Here is an 8943-nt window from a genome sequence, read left to right as displayed (position 1 = left end):
ATTTTCCCATAATGGCGCAAATGATTTGCCATGCCACATGATATACCAAACAACTTCTTTTTGGCATGTACATGGGCCTAAAAACCACTACGAACCAATGTAGTCAATATCGGCCGTATCGGCCGATATATCGGGGATATTTCGGATATCGTCCTAGAACGATACGATAAGAAGGATATCGGGGATACAATATTCTCCCGATAATATCGGCCGTATCGGTCGAATATCGGCCGTTTCGGTCAAATATCGGCCGTATCGGTCGATACGAAATTTTCCTACATTTCCCGATATGAGACGGTATTGGTCGTTTTCTATAAAGTTTAAGGGTAATTTTGGCGAAGAAAGTCTTCCAGGTGGTAGTAGAGGTGCATGTAGCTCTCGAAGCAAGTTACTAAAGTTACTCTTTTGTTTTTTTGATAAAATTGATGTTATCTATTATATCTTATCCGAAAATGTGTGGAGAAAATGTTTAATATAAAATTATAGTCTCTAAATCTAGAACCGATATTATACCGATATTTCAACGATAATATCCTCGATATAAAATCGTACCAGTGTATCGGTCCCGGCCGAGATGAACCGATATCCGATATTAACTACATTGCTCCGAACCGAATCATGGAGCCCTACCGATATCCAGATCCCACCTAAGCGAGACCGAAATCTGAAATTGACCACCTGTGGTGAGCACCAATTCAGTAGCCAAACTGGATAGTGTTTCTTTGAAAGGCGCCTTAGAGGTCGCCATATCGAGTCTCCTTACTGAATTTTGTTTCAAAAGCATGGTCGAGGACAAATTCAATTAATTTTAAATTCATAAAAATACAATTATTCTCTTCTTCTTCATCTTCCTTCTTTATACACACACATACACAAACATTGTGCACCTTCACTGCTACGGTTGCCTCGTCTTCTAACCTTCGATTAAATTCACAGACCAGACGAGGAGGAGGAGGACGACGACGACCAAAACTCACATCCCACCAAAAAGGTTTGGATATCTCTCTTTTCACCAAACCCTATTAATGAATTTCTCAATCAATTTAATCAAAATTCCAGAAAAATAAATTCCTTACCCATTAAATTATTATTTTCTTTTAATTCTCTTTTACTCTTCCATTGAATTAGATCCGCAAACCAAATAATCATCAATCAAATCTACACGCTATATATTGTTTTCGTTGCCCTAATTCTGAAAATATCGCCCCCCTCCAACCTTCAGATCTAATCTTGATCTGTTTTTAGCACTTAATTAAGCAACCAGATCTAATTAAGAAGATGGATGATTTTCCCAGTTTATTAAATTTTGGTGTTAGACCACAAGGTAAAGCTGCTCCAATGGCTGCATCAAGAAGTACATCAACAGGAACAACAACTTTAAATAATGGGATCGGATCAGGAGGTTTTAATGCTTCTTCTTCGTCGAGATCAGCATGGAATTCAAATCCTGGTAATTCTTTTGGTAATGATGTTTTCGGGGGTGGTGGTGGTGGTGGGAATCATAAGATGAATAAGGATTACGACGATGTATTTGGTGGTCCACCTAAGTACACAACACCAGCAGCAGAAAGTTCATCTACTTCATTTGATTATGATTCTATGTTTCCATCAGGATCTACTTCTTCTACTGCTCAAGCTAGTATAAACCCTAATAATGCCAGGAATAAGAATAATAATTATGGTTCTTCTTCACCGGTTTATGATAAACCTGTTTATGATGATGATATCTTTGAAGGAATACCTGGATTAAAGACTACATCTTCATCTACTAAGTATGATGATTTGTTCCCTTCAGTTACTTCCCCTCCTAATAATCAGGGAGGAGGTGGTCCTCTTTTTGATGATCTTCTTGGGGGTTTGGGTAAAACTGAACCGCAATTCAATAAGAATAATAGTGGTAAGAGTGATACTGAGTCTGGAATTGATGATTTGCTTAGCAGTTTTGGGGCCGCCAGTCCACCTAATGACAGGTATGCATGTTATGAATTTTAATTTAATCCAGTTGTGTTGAATTTATAACAATGTTGATGTTGAATTGTTATTTCTTGATTGTTTTGAGGAGATGGGAGTTAAAGTTTATCATTGAACCAGTTGATTAGATTGTTTAATTTAATCCATTTGTTCTGTGAAGATGGGAGTTGAAGTTTATCATTGAACCAGTTGATTAGATTGTTATTTCTTGATTGTCATTTTTCCTGTTGTTTGATTGTGATTACGCTTGAGTTCACTCTTGTAATTAGAGTAATTAGAAAATGAGTTTAAATGCCATAGGTTCCTCAGTAGCATGGTGGGCTTTATTTGAACAGTCACCCTCAGGCAGTAGGTCCATTTAACAGAAGTAGAAGCTAGGACTTTTATCCATGCTGCATTTAAAATTTCTTTTACTCTTGGTTATCCTGCATTTTTTATGAGTATACGCTTCAAAATTTGAAATTCGTATGAACCAGATCATTTACTTTCACGTTATATTGTTCATGGGGAATACCTTAGTCGCTGAAGCAATTGGAAACAAAAACTAGTTTTGTGCAAAGGTGAACATGTTGGGCTTTATTTGAACAGTCACCCTCAGGCAGTAGGTCCATTTTACAGAAGTAGAAGCTAGGACTTTTATCCATGCTGCATTTAAAATTTCTTTTACTCCTGGTTATCCTGCATTTTTTATGAGTATACGCTTCAAAATTTGAAATTCGTATGAACCAGATCAATTGGAAACAAAAACTAGTTTTGTGCAAAGGTGAACATGTGTAGTATTACAATGACTCAGTTACGGAAGTATGAACTTTGTAGCAACATGGTTTCTGTGTGTCATCTTGTTCTCAAATACCATGCTTGTCACTTCTTTTAACTCTACCCCATTTCTTGTGAGGATTTAACATGTGATGAATAGCAAATGTTGGTTTTCTAAAGGCCCGTGCAAAACTTCTATCTGAAGCGGAATTTAACAGAATATATTGGTTCCCCAAAAGTTTGATCTGTACTGTTTAAGCTAAAGAGACTGTTCTTTAAATTGAAAAAGCGCTCTTCATAAGGAAACACTGGCAAAAATTCTTTGTTTGTTTATTCCTGCATCCATCTATATGATGTCTAGAATGTGGGACTTTCTGTTGATGAAACTGGATCTACTTCTTTTCGACGATCATCTGTATGAGGCATGCTGTTCTATGTTTCAGTTTTATACCTAAACAAGCTTGGTCCTTTCTGGTGGTTATTTTCTTGCTTAGAAGGAACAACCTGTACAAGGGGCTTAAAAATGTCTAATTTAGATTAACATGTGAATGAAAAGCCAGTTTAGATAAGCTGCTACCCTTTAATACTTACATTAAACTGAGTTCGTGCTTTAATGTACCCTGGTTTCCTGTCTTCATTTTGTTGGCTGCTTTGTTTGGTCATTTGGATATTCAATTTGAATATACTGTATCTCATTCTTATTTATTGAAGCCCTGTAACATTATAATTCACCAGGGGGACTTCAGAGACCAATCAAGCACGACAACCTACTGTGTCTTCAGCTAATGCTGACCTCTTTGGGGATTTCGAGTCAACTGCTACCCCAGTGTATCCATCCACAGGGTTATTCTCCGACCCGTTGGAACAAAATAGCAAGCCCAGTAACTCTGTTAGTGGAGGAATATTTCATGATGTGGATCCCCTTGCTGGCCTGGGAAAGTCAGTGCCCTCCTTTTCTTCTGACATGAGTGATAGAATGAAGGATCGGAGCCCTCAAAAGACAGGCACTAACAGAGCGAGTTCACCCGATTTTGTTGGAAAAGATTTGAATGAAAATACTTCCCACAAGAGGGTGCCTGGTGACAGTTATCGGAATTCTCATCCAACGGTGACATTCCTACTATTTCAGCAGATTCAAATATATTTTTCTATCAAGTCTATTATTCTTTATCTTCCATGGTGTATGCTGATTTCAGTGTGCCAAATACGCAGGTAGATATGTCACTAAAATCAGAAGAAAATTTGGAAGCGGCAGCTAATGAGATATGGCTCACTGTCTCAGAAGTTCCACTTATCACACAACCTACAAGTGCTCCACCCCCTTCACGACCTCCACCTAGACCATCACAGTTCTCTAGTGGAACGAGGTCTGCAACCTCAAAGAAGGTCAATGAGTACTCATCCCAAAACTTCAGTCAAAATTGGCAGAGTCCTAAAGGTGGTCCTGATTCAGCAAAGAGTCCAGTAGTGTCTTCAATTGATGAACTTGAAGACTTCGCTATGGGTAAACCTTCAAACAATCCTGATGAACATGGAGATGCGCTCTCCAGTGATGAAGAATTAGAGAAGAACTCAGCCGCTGCAGCATCTGCTGCAGCTATGAAGGATGCTATGGATAGAGCTGAGGCAAAATTCAAACATGCTAAAGAAGTAAGGGAGAGAGAAAATGCAAAGGCTGGTAGAGTCCGAGTTCCTGGCCAGCAAGAAAGAGATGATAAAGCTACGCAAGATGCCCAAGAACGTGAACTCAGAGAGAAACAAGAGAGACTAGATAATGAACATGAACAGAGGGAAAGAGAACAACGACAACTTGAAAAAGAAAGAGAACGAGCAAGGGAAGATGAGAGGAACAGGGAAAAAGCTAGTGCTAGGCAAGCCGTTGAGAGAGCTACAAGGGAAGCACGTGACAGAGCAGCTGCTGAAGCTCGCCAGAAGGCTGAGCGGGCTGCAGTTCAGAGAGCTCAAGCTGAAGCACGTGAACGTGCTGAGCGGGCTGCAGTTCAGAAAGCTCAAAATGAAGCACGTGAAAGGGCTGCAGCTCAGGCAGCTGCCAGGGCACAGTCAGAAGCCAAGGAAAAAGCTGCTGCGGTGGCGAGGGCTGAAGCCGACGTACGTCATAGAGCAGAAAGATCTTCTGTCGACAGAGCTAATGCAGAGGCTAGACAGAGGGCATCTGATGCTGCAAGAGAGAGTCAGCAAAAGAATGAAAATGACCTTGAGTCGTTTTTTGGCATGGGTAGTAGGCCTAGCAGCGCACCAAAGGCTAGGACTACGACGTCGGTAAGTGTGTGAAGTTATGGTAATCTGGCCTTCCTGAGTTATTTTATATTAATTCTTTGTATGGAACTGCTTGCTTTAGAACTCTTCGTTCGATGCACAATTTCCAAGCAAAGCTGGGCCCGAAGCGCCTCGGTCAAATCCTGGAACCTCAGGTAACATAAGAAAGACAACATCTGCATCTAATATGGCCCAGGACCTTTATTCAATGTTTGAAGGTATTTGCGCTTCTAGTATTGGCTTTTTGCTACAGAACCATGTGAAGCTTTTCACTGGTGTCTATGATGGTGCTAACTATTTTTGATCTTTTTTCTTTTCTGGAAAGCTGCTCCGCCATCGGGAGGCTTTCAAGAAAGAGAAGGTGAAAGTGATGAAAGACGTAAAGCTAGGATGGAGCGCCATCAAAAGACCCAGGAGCGTGTGGTATGTGTATTAAGTTTTGTAGCATTTCATAACTGCTTATTTTGTCAGGTTTAGAAGGAGTAGGTGTATTTTTTTCTTTCTTCTCCGCTATGCATTCTTTTCTTTTCGAAAGTTAAATTAAACTAGTTAATGGTCCACTTGAAGAATCAATGCAAGATGGAAGCTAAGTTTTCTCATGGTTTAGTAGTAATATATTACTCACATCTGGTGGTACATGTTTATTGATTAGTTCTCTTTGTCTGTACTTCTATTATTTATCTTCATTTCAATGATTCCTTACAGCTGAATGCACTCGCGGAAAAGAATGAGCGAGACCTTCAAATTCAGAGGGAGCAGGCAGAGAGACATGTAAGTAGTTAAAACCGAAGCTGGTGTACATAGTGTCACTCTGTTATCTTGGTCCTTCTTGACTTGCTTTAGGTCTGTGAGTTATTGCATGTAGGTGTTGGCAGAGTTTTGTTATTGCTATTCACCTAGCCTCATACACTGCCTTCTTCGCATAAACTGAACTGAGATTAATTTTGTCCTTGTGCTTATTCCAGAGAATTGCGGAGACGCTGGATGCGGAGATAAGGCGCTGGGCTGCAGGAAAAGAAACAAACTTGCGTGCGCTGCTATCTACATTGCAATACGTGCGTTATATTTGTTTGTTTTTGTTTCTGGCATCACTCTCATTTTTTATGTTCTCGTAAAATGATCTCATCTGGATTCTTTGTGCTTTCTTTAATTTTCTGCCTAAAGTTTTGTACTTAGAGAAGTCCACGGCGGTTACTTCAAACTCTTGATGGAAGTTTTATCACTCAGCAAGTGGCTTATTAGTTTCATAGGTTATGATGGTCCACAGCTAGGATAGCCAGAGTGAAACTATATAGGCTTTTAATATAATTCACCGGATGTATATGAAACTTAGTATGTTTAAACCCAAGCTTCACTGTTTTACTGGCAACTCTCATTATTCTTTACAATATTTGCATCTCAGTTATTTACTGGCAACTCTCATTATTTACACTCTTGCACCCTGTTTCTGGGTTCCGATATGGAGGCGATCCAAGAAACCATATTTGATGATGATGAACTCTGCAGCATACACATTTCCTCTTTGAAAATCACATCACTGTATTACCACATGCAAATCAAGTTATCATATTCAAATAATTATACAATTTGTGGTCACTACTTCAGTTGTTGGTCGTGAAAGGTAATATAATTGGAGCCTAGACTAATCAACTTTGTTGTCGAACGTTTATGCAGGTACTTTGGCCTGAATGCGGCTGGCAGCCCGTTTCCTTAACTGATTTGATTACTGGTGCTTCAGTCAAGAAAGTTTACAGAAAGGCAACCTTGTGCGTCCATCCTGATAAGGTGCAACAAAAAGGTGCCAATCTTCAACAAAAGTATATAGCAGAGAAGGTGTTCGACCTCCTTAAGGTACTTCAAGTCCTGAATATTTTTTGGATATATGTTCTGTTTGTTTCATATAGCTTGCATGACTGTCGATTTTGATTCAGCCTCTATGTTCTGTTTGTACTGTGTACTGTTTCTCATCATCCTTGTATGGAAAATCAACCCCTTTTAAGACTTCCAGCTCCTCTACACAGCTATATCTCTAATTTTACCAATCAAAATAAATGGGTTGATTTTCTGTGGTGCTAAAATCCATACCAGCAATCAGCCTGTAGCCTCCTTCCAGGACTTGGGTAATTTCTTTTGCTGCAAGGGAATTTATTCACACTAGTGATTACCACAAAATGTTGGTTATTTTTGGCCTAAGAAACTGCAAACTGACTAATGTAAATATTGTGCTTTCCATGTAGGAAAAATTAACTTCCAGTTTGATTGAACCGATTCTATCAGTGTTTATGTTAACAAAATAGTAGCTCTAGAATTAAGAGCAGTTTCAAGATTGTTTCCATTTGACAGTTTTGACCTTAATTTGTGACTGTAGCCTGGAATTTATGGTATCTGCTTCTGTCCTTGGACACTCCTCATCCCTGGACTTAAATTGTTCCATAACTTTAATATTTTTCTTCTTGTACCTTCTAATGAAATGAAATTTACAAGTTTTAGAGCCACACCTTCAACTGTTTTCATTTCTGCCAATCCCGTCTCTAAAGAAGATTCTCTCATCTGCTGTCTTGTTCTAAAGGAGTTGGGATATTCCTTGCGCTGTTTACCAGTGTCTAAAATGTCCTCTTTCCCTGTTCACCTGGAGTTGTTTATGGGTGGAATGCACATGTCAGATAGATGTTCCCTTGTATGTGTAGGTTACTAATTGGTTCGCTTAAAATATGTATGAAGTGGATGCAGCTACTGCTTTGTAGAACATTGAGAATGTCATAAGGTTATAATCATCTGTTTGTTTGGTATTTTTACAGCGGGAAGCCTATATTGCTAAACGCCAATGCAACACATTGTTTCAAGTTATATTAAACATATCATAATGTTGCTAACAATCATGTTCTTTTATTTTCTCCTAGCTGTTGTTCACTTTGTAGTCAATTCACCATTTTAGTTGATTCACTTGCAGATACTGTTATTAATTTTTGAATAACTGCGAGTTATTTACTTTTGTTTAATACATTTTTTTTTTTTCTTCGTTATGTTCTTTTCTCGGAAAACAGGAAGCCTGGAACAAGTTCAATTCGGAGGAGCTCTTTTAGATATCTTAAAATTCTTATACTTCCAAGCTCTACGCAGATCATGAATGTGGGCCTAAACAGTAATGGGAGGTATGTGGCTGGTGTTATCCTCTGCCAGACCGCGTTAAGTTGCAGCTGGAGTGTGGTTGCATATCCCGTTCTCTAGAGGCTATTGTTTTTTATTAAAGCCATGATGCTTGCTGGAAAGGTAAAGAATTTTCTTTATCTCAATATTTTTGTTTTGTTTTTAATGTTCTTGTAAATTGGTGTGGTCCTGGGGGATATTTTGGGTTTTATTAGAGCTCTCTCTCCCCCTCCGTCTTCCTGTTTTTTTGTATTAAGTAAATTGAATTGGTCTGTTGATGTAAAATAGCATTCACCCACTCCCCAGTTGTCTCACTCATCATCTATAGCAAAATTTCTGTTAGCCATCCTACTCGAGTTTGAGTAGTTTTGTACGTGTCTATTCTTTTTCTCCCCTTGGTTATTATAATCTCGTTGCGAGAGGTTTATTGGTTGAACTAGTGCAAAAATATTCTTTTTGTATATGAATACCAAAAACGAACTGGGGAGGGCTCCTTTTGTTCTTAATTGGATAGTGTTAATTTGGATAATGCATTAGTTTATTTCTTCATTGGGTAAGTTTCAGGTAAGTATGAACATTATTCGTTTGTATGCTGTCTTCCCAGCTTTGTTACGTTTGTTTCAGATTAGTGAAAGATGGTAATTCCACTGAGAAAAAGATGGCAGGGTCTAATGACTGCCTTTAATAGAATGGGACCCTTCATGGGATTGAGCTATTCTGCCTCAGTTTAGTAAATGGCAAGGGTTGACGCCTGAATGTTCATATTTTGTTCAAAAAACCTTGAACCTTTTT

At 38.8% G+C, this 8943-nt stretch overlaps 1 protein-coding gene across 2 annotated transcripts; it reads left to right on the top strand.

The window, feature by feature from the left end:
* The first annotated feature begins 809 nt into the window (after positions 1–809).
* Positions 810–8657, top strand: LOC113356427 (auxilin-related protein 2-like). Of its 2 annotated transcripts, none has more exons than XM_026599554.1 (9): positions 810–1970; positions 3463–3835; positions 3940–5007; positions 5087–5159; positions 5330–5427; positions 5710–5775; positions 5970–6059; positions 6679–6855; positions 8049–8657. In XM_026599554.1, exons 1-9 carry the CDS (start codon positions 1279–1281, stop codon positions 8085–8087), a joined length of 2676 nt encoding a protein of 891 aa, XP_026455339.1. In that variant the 5' UTR covers positions 810–1278; the 3' UTR covers positions 8088–8657. The 2 variants fall into 2 exon arrangements, with proteins under 2 accessions (XP_026455339.1, XP_026455338.1); XM_026599553.1 differs by having other exon boundaries at positions 812–1970; positions 5087–5222.
* Positions 8658–8943: the final 286 nt, after the last annotated feature.

The sequence above is a fragment of the Papaver somniferum genome, chromosome 3, assembly GCF_003573695.1.
Source record: "Papaver somniferum cultivar HN1 chromosome 3, ASM357369v1, whole genome shotgun sequence".
Classification (NCBI taxonomy): domain Eukaryota; kingdom Viridiplantae; phylum Streptophyta; class Magnoliopsida; order Ranunculales; family Papaveraceae; genus Papaver; species Papaver somniferum.
This window is presented reverse-complemented; position numbering and strand designations above follow the sequence as displayed.

Coding starts and splice junctions, on each gene's coding strand:
- LOC113356427 (XM_026599553.1), top strand. CDS start 1,279: ATGGATGATTTTCCCAGTTTATTAAATTTTGGTGTTAGACCACAAGGT. Junction 5,008..5,086: donor AGGCTAGGACTACGACGTCG/GTAAGTGTGTGA, acceptor TGCTTGCTTTAG/AACTCTTCGTTCGATGCACA. Junction 6,060..6,678: donor TGCTATCTACATTGCAATAC/GTGCGTTATATT, acceptor ACGTTTATGCAG/GTACTTTGGCCTGAATGCGG.